The sequence below is a fragment of the Phytophthora parasitica genome (assembly GCF_000247585.1).
Source record: "Phytophthora parasitica INRA-310 unplaced genomic scaffold supercont2.18, whole genome shotgun sequence".
NCBI classification, from domain to species: Eukaryota; Oomycota; class Peronosporomycetes; order Peronosporales; family Peronosporaceae; genus Phytophthora; species Phytophthora nicotianae.
The window spans coordinates 519,219-542,981 of NW_008649004.1; the positions used below are offsets into that span (position 1 = coordinate 519,219).

General features: G+C 49.8%; 12 protein-coding genes across 15 annotated transcripts; 6 read left to right on the plus strand and 6 right to left on the minus strand.

Annotated features, from left to right (window-relative positions):
- Positions 1–33: 33 nt before the first annotated feature.
- On the plus strand, positions 34–605 carry PPTG_22546 (hypothetical protein; the record flags this gene model as incomplete). The annotated part of the gene is made up of 2 exons (XM_008904789.1): positions 34–215; positions 551–605. The coding sequence occupies 2 exons, from the start codon at positions 34–36 to the stop codon at positions 603–605; spliced, it is 237 nt and encodes a 78-aa protein (XP_008903037.1).
- An 801-nt stretch (positions 606–1,406) lies between these two features.
- On the minus strand, positions 1,407–2,656 carry PPTG_09509 (hypothetical protein; the record flags this gene model as incomplete). The annotated part of the gene is made up of 2 exons (XM_008904512.1): positions 1,407–2,131; positions 2,221–2,656. The coding sequence occupies 2 exons, from the start codon at positions 2,654–2,656 to the stop codon at positions 1,407–1,409; spliced, it is 1,161 nt and encodes a 386-aa protein (XP_008902760.1).
- Positions 2,657–7,216: 4,560 nt separating this feature from the next.
- On the minus strand, positions 7,217–8,016 carry PPTG_09510 (hypothetical protein; the record flags this gene model as incomplete). Its single annotated transcript, XM_008904513.1, has 4 exons — positions 7,217–7,304; positions 7,378–7,579; positions 7,725–7,779; positions 7,894–8,016. The coding sequence occupies 4 exons, from the start codon at positions 8,014–8,016 to the stop codon at positions 7,217–7,219; spliced, it is 468 nt and encodes a 155-aa protein (XP_008902761.1).
- A 277-nt stretch (positions 8,017–8,293) lies between these two features.
- PPTG_22547 (hypothetical protein) lies at positions 8,294–8,473 on the minus strand (the record flags this gene model as incomplete). Its single annotated transcript, XM_008904790.1, has 1 exon — positions 8,294–8,473. The coding sequence occupies one exon, from the start codon at positions 8,471–8,473 to the stop codon at positions 8,294–8,296; it is 180 nt and encodes a 59-aa protein (XP_008903038.1).
- A 552-nt stretch (positions 8,474–9,025) lies between these two features.
- On the plus strand, positions 9,026–9,946 carry PPTG_09511 (hypothetical protein; the record flags this gene model as incomplete). The annotated part of the gene is made up of 4 exons (XM_008904514.1): positions 9,026–9,342; positions 9,412–9,482; positions 9,545–9,817; positions 9,879–9,946. 4 exons carry the CDS (start codon positions 9,026–9,028, stop codon positions 9,944–9,946), a joined length of 729 nt encoding a protein of 242 aa, XP_008902762.1.
- Positions 9,947–10,155: 209 nt separating this feature from the next.
- On the minus strand, positions 10,156–12,573 carry PPTG_09512 (hypothetical protein; the record flags this gene model as incomplete). The annotated part of the gene is made up of 1 exon (XM_008904515.1): positions 10,156–12,573. The coding sequence occupies one exon, from the start codon at positions 12,571–12,573 to the stop codon at positions 10,270–10,272; it is 2,304 nt and encodes a 767-aa protein (XP_008902763.1). The 3' UTR covers positions 10,156–10,269.
- Positions 12,574–12,761: 188 nt separating this feature from the next.
- Positions 12,762–13,695, plus strand: PPTG_09513 (hypothetical protein; the record flags this gene model as incomplete). Its single annotated transcript, XM_008904516.1, has 2 exons — positions 12,762–13,187; positions 13,251–13,695. The coding sequence occupies 2 exons, from the start codon at positions 12,762–12,764 to the stop codon at positions 13,599–13,601; spliced, it is 777 nt and encodes a 258-aa protein (XP_008902764.1). The 3' UTR covers positions 13,602–13,695.
- Positions 13,604–17,409, minus strand: PPTG_09514. 2 transcript variants are annotated; one of them, XM_008904517.1, is made up of 3 exons: positions 16,326–17,409; positions 15,783–16,264; positions 13,604–15,716 (listed from the first exon to the last, which is right to left on the minus strand). In XM_008904517.1, the coding sequence occupies exons 1-3, from the start codon at positions 17,346–17,348 to the stop codon at positions 13,721–13,723; spliced, it is 3,501 nt and encodes a 1,166-aa protein (XP_008902765.1). In that variant the 5' UTR covers positions 17,349–17,409; the 3' UTR covers positions 13,604–13,720. The 2 variants fall into 2 exon arrangements, with proteins under 2 accessions (XP_008902765.1, XP_008902766.1); XM_008904518.1 differs by having other exon boundaries at positions 15,783–17,409.
- On the minus strand, positions 17,385–18,029 carry PPTG_09515 (H/ACA ribonucleoprotein complex subunit 3). The gene is made up of 2 exons (XM_008904519.1): positions 17,885–18,029; positions 17,385–17,808 (listed from the first exon to the last, which is right to left on the minus strand). The coding sequence occupies exons 1-2, from the start codon at positions 17,936–17,938 to the stop codon at positions 17,665–17,667; spliced, it is 198 nt and encodes a 65-aa protein (XP_008902767.1). The 5' UTR covers positions 17,939–18,029; the 3' UTR covers positions 17,385–17,664.
- Positions 18,030–18,201: 172 nt separating this feature from the next.
- Positions 18,202–19,714, plus strand: PPTG_09516 (GTP-binding nuclear protein ran-1). The gene is made up of 3 exons (XM_008904520.1): positions 18,202–18,322; positions 18,661–19,157; positions 19,247–19,714. The coding sequence occupies exons 1-3, from the start codon at positions 18,320–18,322 to the stop codon at positions 19,389–19,391; spliced, it is 645 nt and encodes a 214-aa protein (XP_008902768.1). The 5' UTR covers positions 18,202–18,319; the 3' UTR covers positions 19,392–19,714.
- A 240-nt stretch (positions 19,715–19,954) lies between these two features.
- Positions 19,955–22,050, plus strand: PPTG_09517. Of its 2 annotated transcripts, XM_008904522.1 has the most exons (7): positions 19,955–20,408; positions 20,471–20,763; positions 20,833–21,271; positions 21,331–21,401; positions 21,463–21,568; positions 21,635–21,645; positions 21,725–22,050. In XM_008904522.1, the coding sequence occupies exons 1-7, from the start codon at positions 20,090–20,092 to the stop codon at positions 21,851–21,853; spliced, it is 1,368 nt and encodes a 455-aa protein (XP_008902770.1). In that variant the 5' UTR covers positions 19,955–20,089; the 3' UTR covers positions 21,854–22,050. The 2 variants fall into 2 exon arrangements, with proteins under 2 accessions (XP_008902770.1, XP_008902769.1); XM_008904521.1 differs by having other exon boundaries at positions 21,635–22,050.
- Positions 22,051–22,202: 152 nt separating this feature from the next.
- On the plus strand, positions 22,203–23,671 carry PPTG_09518 (the record flags this gene model as incomplete). Of its 2 annotated transcripts, none has more annotated exons than XM_008904523.1 (5): positions 22,203–22,399; positions 22,471–22,521; positions 22,618–22,687; positions 22,777–23,037; positions 23,143–23,671. In XM_008904523.1, 5 exons carry the CDS (start codon positions 22,203–22,205, stop codon positions 23,260–23,262), a joined length of 699 nt encoding a protein of 232 aa, XP_008902771.1. In that variant the 3' UTR covers positions 23,263–23,671. The 2 variants fall into 2 exon arrangements, with proteins under 2 accessions (XP_008902771.1, XP_008902772.1); XM_008904524.1 differs by having other exon boundaries at positions 23,146–23,671.
- Between the last annotated feature and the right edge of the window lie 92 nt (positions 23,672–23,763).

The window sequence follows — 23,763 nt, forward strand, 5'->3', positions numbered from 1 at the left end:
GAGCGATAGACGACGCAGTAGACACGGAACCTGATGGAAGCGGCGGTGACCACGCAGCACGCGCATCCTAACACTGTGTTACTCTGCTTGTATGGCTACTACAACTTAGGCTACCCACGCAAGGAGCTAGATCGCATATACCACAAAGATCTCAAAACAATCGACAATTGGATGCATGCGTACGAACTCACAGGGACGTTCCAACGAGCAAGCAGGTCAGACAAACAGTTCTCGAAGCCTAAACGCGAATGGTTATACCAGTATAATCGGCATTTCCCTCTCTCCTATCTCGACGAAGCCCGAGAGGCCTTCATTCGAGCTCATCAAACTATAATCTCTATTTCATCAGTCTGGAGAATAATTCATGAATTTGGTCTCACAGGGAAAGTCTTGGAGCGCCGAGCTATCCATATCAAAGAGAAGGACATTTTTCGTTTTGTGAAGGAATTAAGCCAAGTGAATTGGACGCATCAAAACATTGTGTTCTTAGACGAAGTTTCGTTTGATAATGATAGAGGTCACGGATTTTGGAAGACGTAGAGATTTGTAGGAGCGAAGGGAGGAGTCACCACTCGGAGAAGAAGACCGGAGCGAAGACCACTTGAGGGGAAGAAGGAAGATTCTGAAGTGATTGATTTATCGGAGCTTACACTACTCTCACTACCTAGTCTGCATCCAATCGTTGGGGTCATCCAATCACCAACACTCTGCACTCGTCCAATCATCCTACTCGTCTAATCACTAGTGGCGTAATCAACGTACCATAATCATCGCGGGATCATGTTGGACAGGTTCAGGGACCGGTATATACCGTCAGGAACCGGTAACCCTCAATAGATGATAAGGGCATGATCAGAAAGCGCGGGTACTCCATGCGGGGAGAAAAAGTTGCGATTCGCGGCGAGTATCAAAGAAAAGCTCGTGTCTCAATTCTGGCGTTTGCAGGTGTGAATTGCCTATTCAGATCAAGGCAACGTTCGTTTGTATCCTAGATCGAATTCAATTTGGATTTTAGATGGTGCTGCGATTCACCGTCATCCCGAAATCGTTCATTTTATCAGAAGCATCGGTTTAGTACCGATTTTTCTTCCTGCATATTGTCCTTTTTTCAATCCTATTGAATACTTGTTTGGTTACGTCAAGAAATCATTCCAAAGACACTACGTGGAAACAAGTTCTAACGATCTTACGCCCTACATTGCGAGCACGCTTTCTCGCTTTACAGCTTTTGATATGACGAAAGTGTTCGAGCACTCCGGGTGAATGTGCAAGGGTATTTTGATCCTGTTCGCCAACTGTCAAAGGAGAATAGACTACACACAGCAGAACAGAACGCTGAACAAAGCCAAACAGCAGAAATTGAAGACGACAATCTGGAATTTGTAGTTAGACAGCACTAGGAAAGTTCACACATGGTCAACGTCAGGAATATTTTCCATTCGTTCCATGGGATCCGCAACATCTCGGGGTAGAAGCACGTCATCAATAAAGCTCTGAATGACATCTTTGCGTGCTACCAAACACTTGCCGTTTTCTGTTATGCGAGCACCAAAGCTTTCCCAATCCTGCAACAGCTGATTGTTTGCAGCAATCGCTGCATTGACACAATATAATGCTAGATTAGCTGAGCGTGAGATACCAGAAATTTGCTGCTCGAGGCTGGCCTCCGCTAGTCGGAACAGTCGTGCGACAACGCCTGGTGGGGGCTGCTCGATTGCTACCTCCCACGTCGATCGGCTTAAGCTCCGGACCATTTCATTAGCCCACATTCTCCATAGTATGGCTGCCCCTTGAAATGTCGAGCCCCATCGCTGCTGTAGCCGATCGGCAAACTCCTGTAACGTCACGTCACTAGCTGCTCCAGCTCGATCAGTAGCTACTGGATCAATGCACGCCCTTTTAAACGATGCCAGCATTGGAAATGTTTTAATTGTACTGCCATTCTCGTACACATATAACAGTGCAACTTTGCCAGCGCCTATTGAGCTCAACCACAAATTCCACTGGTGCTCCGTTTTATCGTTGTCTACGAGATGGCGACTTGGTAACTTCAGCTGCATCATTGCGGCCCACTCTTTAATGTCCAGCTCGGCAATAGACCACTCGCCAGTGTCGGCTTTACAGCTCTGCCCTTCATGTGTCCACGAAATTTATCCCACAACTTTGTAATTAAGGCGCTGAAAGTAGATCCCTCAACAGCATAAATCTCCAGCTCTTCACCTGTTTGGTCACGCTGACTGACAGCCTGCTTTACAATTGGCTTCACAATTAAGCGGTACAAATTGGCGTCAGCATTCGTGTGCCCTTCGATAGAAGAGCTGTTGTCATCGTGTGTACGCCGCTGCACCAAACTTGTTAGCTCCCCTTCGTCCAGTGAGCTCGGGACAACCCGCGACGCCGTGGCTCTTGGTGGTGTGTCGTTGCTGACTCCAGCCGCCCCGGCCAACCAAGGTGACCTCCGCGTGGGTGGAGTGCGCTCTCGGCCTGAAGTTGTTTGGGATAGATGTGGAGACTGCATGGTGGGCGGGGATCTGACGGGTCCATGGCTGGCTGTGTTCGCTGCTGGTGATGCGTACTGCGGCGAATCCTGGGCGAGCTGTATGTCCTCCGGGTTTAACTCTTCTTTCAATGATCTCCTCGCCAGAGCGCTCAGCATAAGGATGGCCGGGACGTACAGCTCGTCTACTTCGTGTTCCACGGCGCGGGGTAGTAGAGGTGTCGCTCCCAGCGACGTCTTCGCTAGTAGAGCTCTCGTCACTCGCCATCGAGCAAGGCTTCTGCGCGCAAGATGGTATCTAAATACGAAAATGCATATTCCCTATAACGGGATGGCGATTCTGGCGCGATTGGGCGCGGCGCAATTCAATGAATCGCGCATGGGAATTTGGAATGAAACCGACAATATAGAGGCAATCAGATTAGCTCATTTTTCAAGTTAGCACCACCAACATTGCAAGTATATATAACGTTTGCTAAGTAGCACCCTAAATATGCTTCTTAACGATCCACTTTTTTTTATTATTATGTCCGCCATTCTCTGGGTAAACATTTCCAGTAGCTTCAGCACACGCTTGCCGTCCTCAGTGCGAATATGAGCTTGCTCCTCTCGGTCGTATGCACGCTCACGTACACGTTCGCGACGCTCCGCTTCGCATTCCTCTCTGCAAGCCTCTATTTTCCGCTCCTTCAGCTCCAGCATGACAGTGGTCAACTGCGCCAGTCTCGTGTGTTTTTATGTTGTTTTGTGTGTGTGTGTGTGTTTTTTTTTTTGGGGGGGGGGGATCCCGTCGACACGTGCTTAATGGAGTTTTTCTGGCGCAAGTCGACGAGCAGCAAGCGACGCCTCCTCTTCACGTTCTCGCTTCTTCTGATCTTCTTTCTTCTTATTTTCTTGTGTGCGCTTGGTGTCATCGAGAAGCTCGTGTCGTCTTCCGACTCACCCGACAACTGCGTGGCCTCCTTGTTTTTCTCTCTATGGATCGACCGACAAGTTGGTTTATGTGCGATTGGGCGTTTGTTCCACTGAGTTTGGCGCGCATAATTTCTGGCGAAGCCACGAGCGTTGCGGCCATCCCATCCCAGTGCTGCATGACCTTGCCCCGGGGCTGTGCACATGGGCGATCAAGCAGCACTTGGCGTAGGAGGGCTACGTCGTCATCTTCACTGAATTTCTTGCGTCGCTGTGAAGGTGACGTGCAGGTTGATTTAGCAGCGAGCACCGTAGTAGTCTCCATAGATTTCGTCTTGTTGCTTGGCTGGAGTCTGGCGCGAATGGATTCTCCCACAGATTCTTATTCGCTATAGCTAGACGCGAGTGTTTTTTTTTTTTAAATAATTTGCTCTTTTTATGCCCAATTTAGTATGGTAACGGGAAAAATGGTGGGTGTTGCGAAAACTCTCTATTAATACTACCAAAACGACGCGATGTAGACGAATGGGTTTGTAGCTTCATCGAGTGATTTATCACACGCTACGATCAAGAGAATGGTTCAAGTTTTTGTTTCGCGACAACACACAACTAGCAGTCATTCTAGCTCGTATACAAGAGAAGATCTCGACAACCGTAAACGAGGTCGCTGCCTCGCTGAAAGAGCTAAGTCTGCTTACTGAGGAAATAGGAAATCACCAATAGCGCCACCACATGGAACCGGCGTGATCGGTCTGGCACTCCCAGCGCAGTCACACTGGATTAGTTTGTAGGTAGCTTCTGGGAAATGAAGCTCCAGGTTACACCACCAGACCTATGATTAGTGCTTTCGTTGATAATTCAATAATAAAGGGTTTGTCGTCCGATCCAATTCCCACTACGGATTCCCCGCAGAAGATTCGCTGTAGTACCGTAGTTTATAAAGGGGGTAAAATGTACCCATTGGCGGCTTAATGACTTGACCTTCTATAGTATAATATAACCAGGTCAAAAGTGCCCGTTCACGAAAGGGATAATAATATCGCGCCTTGGATCTCTACCGCTTTTTGAATATCGGATTTTATCTGCATCGACCCATGAAAGCTGAGCGACATGGTTCAAATTGCAGAATGTTTCTCCCAGAAACACTTCCGGACGAATAGGAAATCTCCCTCTATTGAGATTGGCCATTTTGTTCTTCAAATATTGAGTGCAAAAAGCAACATTAGATGTGGATTCAGCTATAATGTTGCGAGATTTCCGTTTGAAAACTCATTCCATTTGCCAAAGCACCAGCCGCAAATACCGCACAGAAATTGAAAAATCAAGTGCTTCAAAACGCCGACTTTGCCAGTTTTGGTGCTGACACAGGCTTACCGCTTTTACTCATTTCAGAAACTAGCTTATGCACCAAAGGATGCAGGCGTTCACCATGCATACGGGGCCTACCAGATGGTTTTGGGCCTATAGTCTGGCATGGTTTGCAATACGACCAGTGAAATGTTACGACTTATACATAACTGCAATTTCACTTAAAAGACTTTACCAAGGCAAAAGGTTGGGTCGTGATTCTTCTCCCAGTGGCTCCATATCGCCGAAATTGTGCTTGGCGCAAAGCCCAGGCGTTCAATAACATGATTGCTCACTTCTCCCTTCCACAGCTTCGGTGCAGCGCCTTTTCTGCGAGTATGTATTCGTATGTCTTTGTCACCAGGTGTTTTTTGGCCACAGATCGGGCTGTTGGTTGCTGAGATACAAATACTTTAAAATGGATTTTATACATTACCATTTTCTGTCCGAGCCTTTATGGCCGGGACAATGTCTTTGTGCAAATTCATCTGACAGTTCTCCTTTAACATATATTCATAATTTACCCCTTTGTTCTTATCGATGGAATCGCAAAACTGATGTCGGGGCACCGATTCCTCTCGCCTGATGTCCTTACATGGGTTAGCCTAATCTATGCCACAGCACTGCTGCACCGGTAGTTGCCACGTCACCGCCACATGTCACGATTACCTTCCCGCTGTCGATCCCTTGATTGGGTGGGCAACTGATATAATTCAAATCGATAATCAGATCAGTGTATTATGTGCCGCGTTATAAACCTTTCATAACTAGTGTAGGACCGGACAACCCAGTTAACCTTTGTATTCTTACCGCAGTTGACGGCTTCAAGGTTCTCACATTAGCTTTTTCAACTTACAAAAACGATCCTGCTGCAAAGCTTTTGTCAGCGCATCCGTCACCATATCTTTGGTGCTGCAAAAGCTAATGTCAATTCGCTTTTTCTCGTAGGCTTCTCGAGCGTATAGATGACGAGTCGCAATGTGTTCAGTCGAAGAATGAATTTCAGAATTCTTCACTTTACTTATAGCGCCGTGTTATCGCACCAGCAATATATCGTATTCTTTGTTGCCAATCTATTTCTTTTAGCAATAGCCAAAGCCACTCACTTCTTTAACACCCTCACTTACAATTACTAACTCTGCTTGTGTCTTACGTAAACTGACCATATCATGCCTGCAGCTTTTCCATGAAACGCATGCATCAGCGAGTATAGAGACATAACCTGTGACTGACTTTCTCTCTTCATTAGCATTTGTGAAGCTCGCATCTGTGTATAGTTCGTAAACTACCTCCTTATTTGTACCATCATGTACTAATCCATACATAATGTCGATAGCTACACTATGGGAGATATTGTAACTGGTGGAAGTTGATTACGATCGAATGAGGCATCGGTCAGTCCGTGTGGCATACAATCGCACAGGATCATGGAAGGACTACCACATGTACCTATTTCGGTTAAAGTTAGACGAGGACTTTGTTGATAAACGACCACGCTCTCGACGCAAAATGCCACGATACACGCGGTTAAGTGGGTATGAAATTACTATTAATTCGGTATTAGGCGTTAGAGTTAGCAGAACCCGCATTCCAATTCCGACTTCACTAAAGAAGGCGATAGCAATGCCATATCGAGAATCATAGTTGGTGCATTCGAAGTTGAATACCTGGCACTATTGGCCAATAAGACATGAAAAGGTAGATTTACCAAAAGGAAGGAAGGCATTAGGGTGGCATTGGGTATTAGATGTAAAATACAACGCCAAAGTCTGTGGATCGGTTTAAGGCAAGATTAGTTGTATGAGGGAATCACCAACAGTTCGGGATTGATTATTGTCGACTGCTGGAAACAGTGAACAATATGCTTTTGGTGTCACGTAGTGTACGGTTTAACACGAGCGATCAGTTAGCAGCGATAAGCTGGTCTTCTCCCAAACAAAATTACTAATTAACTACTGCTGAGACAGAAAATATAATGGTCTGTACAGGTAGCATGTACCACAAAATTCTAGTAGAATTTGCGACCTCACATGCCGTGCAAAAAAATGGAAGATCCTTAAGCTCATATTGTGGTATCCGAGGGATTCAACTCACCAATTAAGCGAAAATTGTCGTTAGTCTAGCCTTGTGTACATGGCCTAACCTGAGGTACCACTTTTCCATCAAAGCAATAATCTGTTTTTCAGAATATATCTTGCTCACTGTATTGACCTTACTACGCTTAGATTAAGGCAATAGAACACTGCTCCCTTTTCGTAATGCTGCAAATAGGAGCTGACAATCACCACCGAAAAAGTACAGAAACTCCCCCATCCCGAGATTGTATGATTATGCCCTTTCTTTGCAAATGGCATGCGTTGATTAAAGTACTTCCGCATTGACGGTCAAACGCAATTTTTTTTATCTTCAAACGTAATGACTTATGAGATGGGGTTACAACATGCATTTGTAGTGAACCGGTTAAAGTAGTCTCTGACAAATCTGTGGCTGGTACCTTTGTGTAGGCTCTTCAACCAGCTTTTGCTCGAGCTTATGCGGCAACCAGCCCCTGTATCACACAGATCATCCGAAACGGTTAGCTGACGTAACCAGCCTAAATATGAACCTTATTTCTTACGCACCATTGGATGCACTTGTCCGAGTCAAAAAGACATCCCCCGTTGTTCATCTCCGAGCCACTTTTCTCGGTCTCTGACATGTTGAATTCCTCATCCATTTTGACATTCGTTGGTGATTCGTGGATCGTCTTTTGCTTCTTGACCACATGCTGAACCGTGGCAATCTTTTTGGTGGTGTTTCGCATTTTTTTCCCGACGGTTGAGCCTGAATGTTGGCCCTAAAAATGTGTCCACCATCGCGAATTGGGTCCTGATCTGCCTTCATGCGATCACACTGGGCCTTCTGATGCCTTTTTCGAAGCAGTAAAAACACCCTTGACCTTGAACAATGACGCTGACATCCGACTTACGTTTCGTGGTGCCCTTCTTTACTTGGTTGATGCGGGTCACCAAACCCGGTTCATTCTGACCGATAATCGCTTCTTGGACGTGTCAGCGAACGGCTTCTTCAGGGAGACCTTCACCTTTCCGACGTGAACTATTCCTTCGTCAACTCGATCGATGATGCCCGAATCTCACAGGGAAGTTGAGCCAAACTTGCATGCACATCATCGTCTTCGTCATCATCTTCATTCCGAGGACCTTCTCCGACTTCCGATTCATCTCATGTCGCGCTTGACTCAGCTGCGAGAACAACGTCATGGTGTCCTTCCAATTCGAGTTGAGGATTCGATGCCACCGTTTTGTCAGCGCCACCGAGCCCAAGCTTACGCTCAAGGTCTTGTCAAGTCACGCGCACCTCCACGTTCCTAACGTCGTCTGGCAAGGACAGCAGAAACGAATTTGGTAGAGTCGTGTTAAGAACATGGCGCATGACAGCATCCGCCTTTCGCCACACCTTGATATCTCTTCGCATAGCTTTTGTTCTTTCTCTGTAGCTGCCTTGGCATCCTCATCCAAAGACGTGGTGGCGTCGACTTCAGGAAGTTCCCATGCCGACCTTTGGTTTTGGGAGACCTTTCTCGAAAAACTCATTTTCAACGTCCAGGTCTAACTTTTCCACCTGCGTGTGTAGCTTGTCCTTCCAAGTAGCGTACTCAATTTTCCGACCCGAGAACTTCTCCTGGCCAACGTGCACAATCTCCCCTTCTTGCTTCATGACAGTCACCCCAATATTTCTGAAATGTGGCTATCTTAAGCGTAGTTGTAGTAGTTGGTGTAGTTAAGTGTCAGACGGAGCGGCCAATTCAAAAGTTAGTGCCGTCTCCAGCTCTTGTTCCGGTTGAGTTCTCTTTTCCCATGTCATGGTTGGCACGGGAACTCAGTAAATTATCATAAGTAGACTAAATCATACAGTTACAAAGCTCCAAACGCACAGTCATCTCATCTGTTTCTAAACGAGATTAGAAACGATTTGCTTTCCAAAAGTTGGTACTTAACCTATCCCATAACAAAGCTTTTACAACTGCTAGGTCACAATGTAGGTTAAAAGTTTTAACTTAAAGCTACTTCGTGGGTGTGTCTACGCTGCAGATGCTGCGGCTGGAAGCAGGCAAAGGCTGAGTAGAGCCTGAAAATAGTTGCTTGTCATTTTTACCAGTTATTAATTGTGTATAGTTTTGCTGCTATCCCTGTCAAATTCTACATGAATGTGGTGTGGTGTACATACACAACGTGGCGGCGAGTTGCAGAATCGAAAAAGCCGAGGAAGATGACGACAGCCGAGGCGACGGACAAGGAGGACAAGGTACCGCCCGCCGAGGCGCCTGCAGCTGCAGCCCCCGGCGAAGGAGACACAGAGGTAGCCGATGCCAACGTAAATGTGCCGCAGATCGCGCCACTGGCCAAGTACAAACTGGTTTTCCTGGGAGATCAGGGAGTGGGCAAGACGTCCATGATCACGCGCTTCATGTACGACACATTCGACAACGCGTACCAGGCCACGATCGGCATCGACTTTCTGTCCAAGACCATGTACATGGAGGACCGCACTGTGCGACTACAGCTCTGGGACACAGCTGGCCAGGAGTAAGTATAGATACCAGATACTCTGAATGATCCTCCAGATCCTGACCCATTTGTTTTGCCCCATTCCAGACGGTTCCGCAGCCTCATTCCTAGCTACATCCGTGACTCGTCAGTTGCCGTCGTAGTCTATGATATCACAAGTGAGATGCCTAGGCCTGAGGATACTGAAGAGGGCTATACATACTGACGTTAATTGCTGTAGATCGCGCGTCGTTCCTGAACACGAGCAAGTGGATCGAAGATGTGCGCACGGAGCGCGGGCAGGATGTAGTGATTATGCTGGTGGGCAACAAGACAGACATCTCGGATCGACGTCAAGTGTCTATTGAGGAGGGCTCCGACAAGGCCAAGGAGGAGAACGTCATGTTCATCGAGACGAGCGCCAAGGCCGGCTACAATATCAAGGCTCTCTTTCGCAAATTAGCCACTGTGTTGCCCGGCATGGAGAACACCATGATTAGTGGAGACTCTAACCGTACGTTGGATTGCTTGACTTTGGTTGCTCATATATCACCGATACTCCTTTTGTCATGCAGTGATTGATATTAAGCTGACGGCTGCACCACCTCCGAAGGAAAACACGGCAGAGCAATGCAATTGCTGAGAAGAACGACGTATTGGGTAGACGGAGGACCTACTAGATGGCAGGAGACACGAAATGCATGCAGGTTAATTGCACACGTACAAGCGAACGTATAGGAGCCACGCGAGGACCACCAAACAGGAGCACGCGTTGCCTCAAGAAGTAGTTGGCGCGCATACTCGCAGTCTTCGCGGTCTCCTGTCGTATTCGTGTTTTGTCGAAGCAGAGAGGGAGTATGCATGTAGGCTTGTTTCCTTTTAATATGTGGTGACGAGATATGACGTGTTTAGTACTGCTGGTCTGAAGCTTTAGGTGCAACAGCAACAACAAGAGAGATGCTGCTCCTACTTCCGGCGGCTACCGCCACTGCTTTGCTGTTCCTTTTCCCGCTCGAGCTCTTTCTTTTTGGAGATGGTCTCCCAGTCGATAGCCACTTGTTTCGAGTACTGCAGGAACTTCTTGTCGGTCTCTTGGAGCTTATTCGCCGCTAGGAATCGTTCACGGTAGGCCAGCACCGTGTCCACATGTGTCCCAGCGTCTGTTGTGTGTTTGATGGCTAGGTCCAGCGCTCGTTCCCAGCGGAAAAGTCTCAGGTTCAGCTTAATGGCTCGATACACAAGAGGAGTGGGGTGTGCCTGGAGCAAGATGGCCTCGGCTTCGTCAACGTTGCCTGAGTACAAGGCCAACTCTGCGTTGCGACGCTCATCGGAAGCCAGGTTCTTCACGTGCAGCACGAAATAGAGTTTATCCACGCAGTCGATGGAAGCAAGAGCGATCTCTGCTGTCTCCAAGTGGCGTCGATGGAGCGCCATGCCAGCCAAACAAGTCCAGAGGCTTTTGCTCTTCACAAAGCGACAGAGTCTTACAGCTTTGTCCCAGTCAGCAGTCGTCGTAAACTCGAACAGCATTGGTGCGTATGGGGATACGCTAGCAGCAAGTGTAGTGCCGTCCGCGCGTCGCACAGTCACGCTCGATCCAACAAAGCTCGTAATAGCCGCCATTTTGAGGAAATCCGCGGCGTCTCGAGACTCTACGACGTCCGGCAGCAACGTACGATCCACGTAGACCATGTTGGGGTACGTCCAAGTGAGCAACTTGGCGTCAGCTATCGCAATCAGCAGCTCCGACGCGTCATTCCACGCTGCAGAGTCCACTTGAGCGTGCAGCTTGAAGTTCCCCTTGCTGGACACACGCGAAAGATACATATCGCGGTTCCGGTCGATAAACAAAAGCTTGCGATCTTCCATGGGTCCAAAGCGACTAAGTGACAGCTCAAGGATCTCCAGCGAATGCGTGATCGCCACAGGAAGCTGCTTGCCCGTGTTCAAGTCGAAGCACCGGATTGTTTTACGGTCCGAGTGGTCCAGAATGGCAAGAGTGTCGCTACTGAGCGAGATGGTGCGGCTACTGAGGAATTCGACATGCAGACCAGAGAACTTTGGGTTGCTCACGGTCTTGCCTTCGTACGAGTACACTTGAATCCCGTTGAAGTTGTCTACAGTCAGGAAGTGACTCTCGCTCTGGACTAGAAGACTCACCGCGGCACGCAGATCGAAGATGTGAGGAGTGTTCCAGCTCTGCGCGTCGTAAATGAAGCACTGCGTTGCTGTACAGACCACGAGAAATCCGTGCGCGAACGACATCTCCACGACTCGATCACGGGCAAAGTCCAGCTCCTCGAGCGTCTCATTTACTACGTCATGGACGTGGATCTTACGGGGATCCACTAGCGTCACCTCGACCTTCTTCCAAGGCAACATACGCCCCACAACTTGAGCAAACACGGTGGCTCCATTACCGCCAGCAGCCACGAGTTGCGTGGAGTCCGAGGCCCAAGCCAAGTTCATTAGCGAGCCGCTCTGAGGACGCTGACGACAGTAAGACCATCCTGTCTGGTCACACAGCCTCAACATGTTGTACGAGCCCACAGCGAAGCAGCTCCCGTTAGGACACCACGCGACGGAGGTGATAACATGCTCGCCTGCTGGACTCTGGTACAGCTGACGACCAAAGGCGTCCCAAACACGGAAGATGCGGTCTTCCCCGCCCGAGACGAGGCGGTTGTTAATCGGATTCCAGTCCAGACACAAGATGGAGCCATCATGAGCTTTCCACTGAATGTCTTTGCGTCCAAGTTGCACGGTCTTGATCACTAGATTGTTGCCGTGTGTGAACAGGATTTGGTCGCTATCAGGACCCCAGCACACGTCATAGACAGATCGACCTGTGGTCGCTAGTGTCGAACGGAGATTTCCACTACGTGACCAAATCTTGAGCGTCCCGTCCTCTCCTGCCGTGACAAGCGCTGTGCCGTCATAGTTCCACTTGAGAGCAATCACAGCTCCAGCGTCACAGGCCTGTACACGCTTCTCCTCACGTCCGCTCTTGGATATCAAGCGGAACGTCCCGTCAGTGCACGAAACAGCAAACGTGTCGGCACTCTGCTTGCCCACCGACGGCACCCAGTGCACCGATGTGACGTAGGCATCCATTTTGGTGACAGCACCCACCACTTCTCCGTCCATTCGCCAGCGCACGATGGAGTTGTCGTCGCTGCATGTGATAGCGTCGTTCTCGGGCGTCCAGCAGCATGCCGTCACGATCTCCGTGTGGTGGTTTACAGGCAATTGGGAGTGCTGGAGATGCATAGCTGAGGTTTGTCTAGGCGTTGAATGATCGAGAAAAGATCCGACGCGAACGCCGCTCGACCTTTCAACGCTCCAAGAAACGCTTTGAAGTATTCATGGCTTCCTAACCGAAAAATGTTGTGCTTGATTGTCGTACAAACCAGCTCATAACCGAAAGGTGAGCGAAGAGGTCACAGGGTAATCGTGCAATGCGTGCAACGTACGCCGTTCAAGGCCTCCTGGTAGCTTCCACGACGATGGCAGCATCGTACAATCCGCAGTATATTGTTCTTGGAACGGATGGTACGGTGGTTGATGCCGATCCCAGTCTGTACTTCCGAACTGGTAGGAACCAACCCTATCAACACCAAGGCCAATTCGAAACCGAGCAAGAGCTTGATGACTTGGCCAAACAAATTGAACCTGAAGAGCTTCCGGTGGTCACTCTGCCTTCATCACACGATGAACTGCTTGCTGTGACAGATGTTGACTCCCCGGACCAGGATTCCGATGAGGACGAGTTCTCGACAAGCACAGTATCCCAGGAGACAGCAGCTACCGTCTCGTGGAGCACACTCGCTTTAATCGATGAAGATATCCCCGGAGTTTACGGTTCTGTCGTATTCGCCGAGTTGGTAAGAATTTGTTTGCTATTCACGGCTATCTGTCGTACTGACTTGGTTCTTTTGTGATGACAGAGTTGCTGTTTTGTGGCATTCATCGGATATTTGGTGCGCTCGATTCCTCTATGGGTCAGCTTCTCCAGGGGTCAGAAATGCTGCCTCATCGTGGCGTTCAGTGTAGCATTTCTCTATCAGTTTGCAGCTCTGGGCTGGTTCTTTGGTGCTGTGACTCCAGAGCTCATGCTAGGACTATCGAGCCTCATCACGCGAACAATCTCGCTGGGAATGGTGCCGATCACCACCACATCGTTCATGGGTCGTGCGAGGTCCTGCCAAGACCACTCTACTACAACTCCAGCACGGTCAAAAAAGTCTTCCCATTCGCGAAACTCACACCGCCATCACTCACGCGCCAGATCCAGCTAGAACTCTTTTCTACGCCCCTAAGTCGTATATATCGCTATGTAATTCATACATGAAACAACCCAAAGGAACAACTATTCAACTCCAGAAAGCAAAACCTCAAGATCATCCCTGTTAGTAAGCTATAAGTAAGTGGGCACGTACACTTTCTTCTGAGTGTCCTGGCCTGGAGTGGGGCACTTGGCGCCCTCCATGCGTGATAATATGCTAGGCTTCTTTCCAGGAGATGGACGCGATGGCTGGCCAAGATCATGGCCATTTGCTACCTTTGGATCTTCTGCTTCCAGTTCTGGTTCCGATCCACTGATCACTGCAGCTTCAACTTGGTGTTGATAAGCGTTCTCCTCTTCTTGATCACCAACAATCGCTTCGTGACGAAACGTTGTAGCTCCGTTCAACAAGGCGTCCATATCCTCATCCCCGCTGTCACTACTGGTACTGACAGTGGCAGGCTTGTCTTCGGTCTGAGTTGGTGTCGGTAATTCCTCCGGTTGTAGTATATCCGACACCAGTTCGTCAGCCACTTCGATCATTTCTCCTTCATCATCATCCACGGCATTTGGTCGTTTATTCGGCGTTGTCTTCTTTGCCGCTTTTTTCATCGACGCAGCATCATATTGAACTCGATTCTGCTGAATTATCAAACCATCACGACTTCGCTGGTACGCATCCTGAATGCCCTTAAGCACTCCGCCAGGTTTCCAACAGATCAAGTTCGCTATGCCAAAGAGTTCTCCTCGTTGCTGTGGGTTTCCCTGGACACCCTCAAAATATCGCGGTGCATTGGATCCCTTTAATGTTGTGTCACTGAGTTGCTGCTTGTAGATCTGTCGAACGTAGATCATCTCTTCAATGGTCCCCAGAGTAATGAGTCTGTAAACTTGTACGTCTTTCGTCTGGCCGATACGATAAGCTCTATCTTGGGCCTGGCAGTCATGCGCTGGGTTCCAGCTAGGGTCAAAGATCACGACATTCGTCGCGCTCTGTAAGTTCAGCCCCACCCCACCAGCCCTCGTACTGATCAAGAACACAGTTGTGTTGCTCTCTGAGCTGTTGAAGTCGTTCACCATCTGCAAACGCTCCTCCACCTTCGTATTCCCATCCAGTCTGCTGTACTTCGTAGCCTTCGTGATCAAAAAGAGCTGGATGATATCCAGCATTCGAGTACTTCGACTGAAGATTAACGTCCTCTGTCGACGCTTCTTCCACACTGCAAGCAGTTTCTCCAACACGATCATTTTGCCGCACGTTTTTGTGGAAATAGCGCACATCTCTTGAAAACTTGATATTTGGTTCACACCTCCGACCTCGTTCAGATCACTACCAAAAGCTGTCCTTGCAAACTCACGTTGATAGTGTTGGAGCTCTGGTGTGTCGTGTGGGTTCACCTTTAGCAGCTCCAAGTGATTCGATAGTTTCAACAGCATCGCCACGCACGGAAGACCCATACAATTTGGGCAGTTCTTGCACGGGCCATGCTCATGGAAGCGCTCGTATAACAGTCCAGGCCCATCGCCGATATCCGGCGGTGTTTTGTAACAGCATTTCTTTCGCTTCTCCCCACTATCTCGACCACAGTCGCACCTTTCCTCTCCACGTTGAAGCAACTGAAACTCAGGCATAGCCAACACTCGCTGGTACGTGGCCATTTGAAGTGGCGTGAGGTCACAGAAGACCACTTGGTCGTTCTTTTTAACCTCTTGGAACGTCGGATTAATCTCCTTCTCTCGTCGCAGGTAGTACGGGCGTAGCTTTTTGCGAAGCTCCTTTTCTTTCTGCTGGCTTCGTTTTACCGCTTCCGGTGCTGCAGATTTCTTCCTCCCGTATTTGATATCCTGTCCGTAGTACATGCTAAACTCTGCCCAAGATCCAATTGCTCCCGGCGCAATAGTGTCGACCAAGCAGTGCAGCTCCTTCTCATTATTTTGCATCAATGTGCCTGTGAGACCGAGTTTCTTACGGCATTTAATCGCCTTGACAGCTTTGGTAAGCTTGGCCTCGGGGTTCTTCAGGCAGTGCATCTCGTCCAGAATCACCGCTTCCCACGATATTTTGTGCAGCCGACTCAAGTACATCTTCAGCATGTCGTAGCTGCAAATGACAACTTCGTATTCACCCCTACATCAAGCAGTAATTCACGATAAATCAGTGTACACTCTCGCGTTGATACAGGGGCAAACGCACCTTGCAATTTGATCGATCATGGCGTCACGGTCGCTTGGTTTACCACGCAGGATAATTGTGGTGCAGCACATCCAAGTGTGCAGCTCTTGCTCCCAGTTTTGGAGCAGGGATGCTGGCATCACAATTAGTATCGGTGCTACCTCACCAGAGAAGTTGAAACCCGCGTCTTCTGGATGGCCAATACCACCACTTCCGCTATATCGTTCTCTGCGCTGATGCAGTAACATCCTCCAGGCATCCTTATCGCGATGGTCGCCGTGCTTGCCCATTATTGCTGACAAGAACGCAATGACTTGAATTGTCTTGCCTAGACCCATGTCATCACCCAAGATCGCTCCAGTATCGCGTTGGTAAGCGCTGAAGAGAAATTCCACACCCTCCCGTTGGTAATCAAATAAATAGCTGTTCAGGTTAGCGCATACTTCCAATGTCTTGGATCCTTCCTCCTCCGACAACGACAGAATCATAGGACCAGTGTTGATCTATCAAAACCATGACATTATTATTCTGTATCGTAATAATCCCGCAAAAATTTAAGCGTACCTTCGGCGGATTAAGCTGTGGCCATCGTTCACTCGTGTAAGTTGCTCTCTCGTCTTCACTGGAATCGCTCAGCACCTTCTGTACTCGTTTCCGTGGCTGCCTCTTTGCTGATGTTCGTTTACTTTGCCTTGTTCGTCTAACGGTAGCAGTTCGATCCGTCTGACCAAGCAGCTTCTTTGCAGCTTCCTCATCCCCCGACGTCACTTCCTTCAAGTCGGACATCCAATCGTCTGCATCATCTAGCTCTGGAATAGCTGAGCCGATAATGTGTCGTGGTCGAGGTCCAACATCCTGAGCTTCACTCTTTGAGTCATCGTAGAAAGCGTCACGAGATTTCTTCATCTCCTCTTCGCTCATTTCTATCGACGGTTCTTGTCGTCGTTGTCGCCTCCTCTTCATGTTCACAAATCCATCGGGATTGCTAAATGGCGACACGTACGTCGACTTGGGTGCCAATTCCTGTTTGGTCTCCGCGTCAGCCACCTGAGCGTCCCAGAACGATCTCTTCTTGGTCCCGGGGCTCGCTTCTTTCATCTCTTCTGCATCATCTTCCTTTATTGAGCGTGTAGTAGCTCGGTTTCCTGATGAGTCGAAAGTGGAATGACTATGTGTTCCCTTGGGTGACGTCTTTGCTGCTACTAGTCCGTATTTCCGAGCAATGCGCTCGCCAGCTGTGAGTTCCTTCTCCTTCTTCTCTGAGACTGCGGGTTTCTTGGGCGTGATGAAGGAATAAGCGGCTGCAGCTGCGTCCGTGGTCTCCTCCTTAGCGTCTTTCGTAGACGATGGCCGCTTTGCAGACGGCAAGAAGCTCATTAGCAGCTGACGCGCTGAAATCACGGGCTTGTGGTCCATTGCCGGTGTTGGAGGCCTGTTGCACGCTTGAACGCGCGATGTGGGGCTCAGCAACGCATACTCGAAGCTATCCTGACTACTGGAGGAAGGTGGCGCCTTTCGAATCGCTGGAGATGCAGACAGCGACGTCGGCGAGTCGCCTTCATCCTCGCTACTTGACATCAACTCCATGCTCGGTTAATAATGTAAAAGAACCTGTTTACCTTGATATGTTCTTTTCAATAAGATCGATGTATTGCAACTTATAATGGTTTAATCGTTGCTTTCAAACTTGATGACAGTTGTAATAAGTATAGAGAGAATTGGAGTCGGCAGTTGTCTTTGCTGCTTACCGACGAAAGCACCGTCGACGTCGTTGAGGTTACTAGGCTTGTTATTACGTTAGGTCTATAAATCTACAGCACTGCTTGTGGTCGCCTAATTGCTTTAGACACCAGGCAGCCATGGCGTTGACGCTTCCTCCACAAACGATCATCGACTGCGACTCTTACTGGAAGATCGGGTCGGGCGACTGCGTGGGCAGCAGGCCGAAGCGCTTCTTGGTGGTGATGCGCTCCTTGGAGAACTTGTCGTCAGGCGAGAAACGAGCCGGGTGCGCAGAGCATGTCGGGGTACCAGCAGGCGTCTCCTTCTGCTCATGTATCAGTAGCAACGCAAAAAAATCCGTTAGCACTGTCAGGCACAAACCAATGTTGTTACAGACGCACCTTGAGCGTGTAGACGCGCTTGCCGTCGTCGCCGAGGTAGTACATGAGGTGCATGGTGTCAGGGTCGCTAAGTGATTGGCGTTGATCGAATTGCGTTTTGGCCTCCTCTTGGACGCCCAGTCATTTTTGTGAAAAGGTCCACACAAAAACAATAAAACGATTTGGTCAGTGTTCGGTGGCGGAAGACTCAGGACATTTTCAGCTTAGTTTCAGTAAGATCCAATGTGTACCCATTTGACACGCACGGACTGTACATGCTGCGCCACCAACGGATAAGCCATGAAAGCCGAAAAACCTCGTCAGCAAATATAAAACCTCGCGTAGAATCTAGGGCATACTGAAGCCGAGTCATCGCCGACTGGTGGAGGGCGTGGGTTTCGCCTCCCATTCGCTGCTTTGCGCCCGATAGTTGGTAAAGTTCGCAACTTAGAGAAGATGGTACGTGTGAATGTATGTCTGAAGTTCTGTGTCCGCCGTCCTGCGACGCGAAATGCGTGCACAAGAGTGTCGTCCGTCTCCCTGCCTTTTCCCGTTCTCGAAAACTGCGTCTGCTCGCAGTAATCGACGAAAACCCGCGCTCCACCTTGACTATGAATCCACAAGTTGCGATCTAGTACTGTAGCAAGCGCTGCAGTAACAGGGCGGACTTGAGGCCGCTCATTCAGGTGGAACAGGGCTGGAAATGCAAATTTGAGGGACCGAAGGCTTCCGCAGGACGGATCAGAGCAATTACAAGACTTAAACAGGCAACTGACAGGATGTGATAACTCTTCCAGGCCCAGAACGTCCCTGAATTCAAGCTTATCCTCGTGGGTGACGGTGGTGTCGGCAAGACCACCTTCGTGAAGCGTCACTTGACTGGCGAGTTCGAGAAGAAGTACGTCGCCACACTCGGCGTGGAGGTGCACCCTCTGACGTTCCACACCAACTTCGGCCCCATCCGATTCAACTGCTGGGACACGGCCGGCCAGGAGAAGTTCGGTGGCCTGCGTGATGGTTACTACATCCAGGGTCAGTGCGCTATCATCATGTTCGACGTGACGTCGCGTATCACCTACAAGAACGTCCCGAACTGGCACAGAGACCTGTTCCGCGTGTGCGAGAACATCCCCATCGTGCTGTGCGGTAACAAGGTCGAGGTCAAGGACCGTAAGGTGAAGGCCAAGCAGATCACGTTCCACCGTAAGAAAAACCTGCAGTACTTCGACATTTCGGCCAAGTCCAACTATCAGTTCGAGAAGCCGTTCCTGTGGCTGGCCCGCAAGCTTGTTGGGTACGTTCTCGTAGCAATATTGCTTGCCTTTTGGTGTATTTATTTTTCTATTTTGTATTGACCTTTATTCTTTTTTATTGCCATTGCAGTGACAACAACCTGACCTTCGTGGAGGCTCCTGCCCTTCGCCCTCCTGAGGTCACCATCACCCAGGAACAGATTGCCCAGATCGAGGCTGACGCTAGTTCTGCCGCCGCTGCGGTGCCCCTTCCCGATGAGGACGAGGACCTGTAAGCTGGATGTGGTGTGCTGTCCTATCACGCCGACCTGCACTTTTCGCTTAGAACTCAAGGAGGAGAACGATGGAGGGAGACTCGGACGGAACTGCCGCGCAGCTTTTGGTCGCGCGTTCTGGCCGCATCGACCGACTGGTTTGCTGCCGCTGATGTGATGGAACGCTTGGTTCCTTAAGACGATTTACAACCAGGAGACGAAGAAGACCAGTGAGGAAAATAGTCGCGGTTGAATGCATGTTGCTCTATTTTTGATTGCTAGCTTAGCTTATTCCCATTTTCTAGTTAGATAAACCCGCAAGATTATACTCGCTTGCATTGCCATCGTGCCTTGTGATAAACAGTAACTCACATGCGTTGATGGTAACGCTGTTTCGGTAGTGATGGCTATCGTCGTGATGCAGAGCCGGATGCAGAGTCTTGCCATGAGCCTAGCAGCTGGCAAAAGGATTCCTGGCATTTGTGGAGTCAAAATGTCACCATGATCGCTCTCAGCAGGGTATTTATTATAGAGGGGTTCATTTTGATACATCCAGCTAGTCATCGATGGAAAACAAAAATAATATTATGCAGACATCTTAGCAAGTTTCGTTTGTGTCGCGTAGGTCGTAATGATGGAACCATAGGCGAGCCTCTTGGAAGCTCGCCACGAAACAGACAAAACCAATCACGCTCATTTTCCCCAAGAACGAGAAGTGCATGATGGCTGACGATAGATCGCTACACTTACAGCCACTGCAGAGCGACGGCAATGGCGAGGACGCCGGCGCGTTCTCGAGCTGTATGACCCCGGACGACATCGAGCTTCAACCGAGAGAAGAACCCAGTGAGCTCAAAGTGGTGCGATTCGTCTCTGAAAGCGACGGAGCAGTCGCCGTTGACGTCAATGAAATCAGGAGCAGCAGCGACGGAGTGAGCGGCATTCTCCTCGCTCGGGACATCCAGTGGACACTAGGGACTCGCGCATTCCGCACGTGCCTCGTTCTTGCCATGCCTTGGGCTGCCTACGCAATCCTCAGTACGTTGTTAGTCTTATTTTCATGCTGGTGATATACTGACACTGTGGCTCGCTTCTTGCAGACACCGTCTTCACAAACACTCGACTCTCCTACATGGAGTCAATGGGCATCTCCGACTTTGTGCCGCGATTTGTGCCAAGTCTCATCCAGGTTTTCCTTGGACCGATCCTCGGTGCCATGTCGGATCGGTCACTGTCAAAATGGGGACGACGTAATGTGTTCCTTATGGCAGCTGCAGTCATCGTGACGGTGAGTGGACTGCTCTACGGTTCAGCAAACGTGCTTTTCCCAACCCTCCAAGAGTTAACCAAGCTACTTCTTGTGCTGCTCAGTATCGGTGTACTACTACTAAACGTGCGTTGTTTACAGCTATAAGCTGCCAACAGATCAACACACATTCTCTAACGTCATATTTGTCTACAGATCGGTCTTCGTGCTCGCATCATGGACATGGTACCGATCGAGTTTCAGGTCCATGCGCAAGCAACACTAGCCATGTATGAAGGCGTCGGTGGCGTCCTTGGATCTCTACTCTTTCGCAGCACATCCGACGCGGTGGTCTTTGCCAGCGCCATCAGCGGCGAGGAGATTCTGAAAGCTTTTGGATTCGCTATGGCAGCCATCTTCGTCACGACTGCTGTTTGTATCTATCTACGACCTGAACACCCCCAGGACAAGCCCATGTTCCAACCTCGACTCAGTCGCGTGGGTCGTGAAGCTTGGGAGCAAGTAGTACACTCACCCAAGATCTTTCGCTTCTTATGCATTGTGTACTTCGTGCTATCCTTCGCATGGCTGAGTTTCTCGGACGAAGTTTATCAGTGGTGGGGTGCTAACGTCTATGGAGGTTGCAAGGCCGCAGGTACCGCGCCAGTTGATTACTTATACCTGTCCTCGTATTGACATTCGTTTTACATTTAGCCTGCGATGACAGCAGCCGGGATAAATACCGAAGGGGCCTCAACACAGCAAACACAGCGGTCATCGCACAGGTATGGCAATTTGTGCCTTGCATTTTTATTGTATAACGACTAACTTTTTCGACCCGGGTAGAATGGTCTCGTGGCGGCGATATGCTTCGTCGTGTTGCTCATCATGCCGCGATGCAAAGACGCAAGGTATCTCAAGCGGTTCACTGTACTCGGACTTGTGATCGGAAGTACGTTGCCAATGCTTGGTAGTGTCCTGGTTATCTGCTAATGCTAAATTCTTATTACATGTTCAGCCTGCGCACTGGTAGTTGCCGTATCCGTGGGGAAGTTTTGCAAGGAGGTGGCGTTCACAGGTTTTGTGATTACTGCTTTTTACCAAACAGTGGCGAATGTTTTCCCATTTTCGATTGTGGGCATCATGGGCAAGGAACTCCAGACTTCGGTTCATGGATTCAACAATAACGGCCTCTACGTGGGCGTTCTCATGCTGTTCGAGGCAGCATCGGATCTGACAGTTCAAGTGTACGGCACCGAGAGCTTGGCACCTTTAGGAACGGGGAACGTGTTCACTCTTCCGTGTATCCTTTTTGCGGTTGGAATTGCATGCACGGCCAGCTTCGTAGCAATGTTGGGCCGGCGATGAGACGGAATTGTATTATTAATACGTGTAACACAACTGTAAATGACCGCCTATTGTGTATGACGGCCGCTTTATTTAGCGGACCGCTCGATAGTGTACGCTTGCGCGGTGAGCCAGCACTCTGCCTCACCGTCCTGATCTGATAATGTCATTTCGTCCTCAATCTTGCTGAAGCCACAGGGATTTCATCGCGGATCTAGCCTTGAAGCTGTAACGAAAGAATGGCTACAGAGAGACCGCGTCCAGTGCTGCAGAACGAGCTAGTCGTAGCGCACGATGATCGCCACAGCTACATGCAGCGCATGCACTCGCTGGCCGGTCCAGGAGCGTATAAGATCCCGTCGACTTTCCAACACCGGACACCAAACCTACTGCTGCGTATGGTGCAGCGCGAGAATTACGGTCGAGAGTTTGCCAGGTAAACATACCAAACCAATAAAGCATTCATGTTGCCAGCGCCTTATCGTGGTACATACTGCTTGCGCACAGACAAAATCGGATCACGGCAACAAGTGCAGACACAGCAGAGTCGCCACCCACGTACGTTGCTAAAGCCTGCATAGATGCCGCGTGCAAGCCTCTCTTTGCATTGCCCATTACTGGGTGGCTAACTCGTGATTGGTTCGGCTAATGTAGTGCGCCGTGCCAGCTCACCCTCGCTAACACGCATCGAGCTCGCCGCGAGCAGCTTCGCAAAACGCTGCAGGTAATAAGTTACCGTCTCTGTCCTTGAGTTTGCCGCTCACATTACCATGCCATTGCTGCGACCTTGCTGACTTTGGTTGTTGTCAACAGGCGGATCGTTGGTGTCAGGACGATAACGTAACTTCGCCATCGCCGTCGAAAAGCGGCCATCGCGCCAGCAGAGAATCGAGCCCGAGAGCAACATCGCCGAACGACCGGGCGCAACGATCGCCATCGCCAAGCTCGCGCGCCAGCTCCCCGGGTCGGCTGCGCTGGACATCAGCAGATCTTGCAGACATCGTGGCGGATTTCGGTGAGCCCGCAGAGATGGACGAGCTGCTTAGCGAAGACGCTCCCCGCATGCAGCAGAAGGTAAGGCCGATTATCTTGGCGTGGTCTGTAGAGGAGGAGGTACCTGTGTCTTCTTGAGCACTGACGTCGTGTGGATGCTTCCTGTGGTTCTATTTGACGTGGCAGCAGCTTTGCACATTCAGCGCGCCGCTGACGTACCAGCAGTACCTCGTGAGCACGAGCTATCTGGAGCGGCTCAAGAAGCACCAGCAGCACCGGCGGCGGCAGCGCGCGGCCAGCCAATAGCTGAGGAATGCTTCTCGAAAGGCGTCGACATGTGCATCGCGACGCAATAATCGGATGGATTGGACGGAGTGCGCCCGGCGATACAGAAGGTAAACAGCAAGTTGAAGCTGGCTCGAGATTGACTCGCAGTGGCTTTGCGTCATGGCCCTGATTTCGACGGTGCACGGCCGCGTCACACCCTGTGACGCGGCCGTGGCAGGCAGGAGCCCTGAACGCCCTGCACCTTGTTGCTTGATGATCAAGTTGATCTGCAACGCCGCCAGAGCACAGCGGTCCTGTCCTCAAAGCGCCCATCCGTGACGTATGCCTCAGAACCTGTCGTACAGAATAATAACCAAACCGCAGTACACAAGAACTTCAAACCATGTTGTGCCGTACTTTATCCAATTAATGCACTGATATTCGGTAGAAATGCACTGATTAGCCGACAGCATGATGTCATCGCGTCTCTTCGACCGCAAAGGGTCCCCATTCCCTTACAAAAACCAAGTCAATAACCGC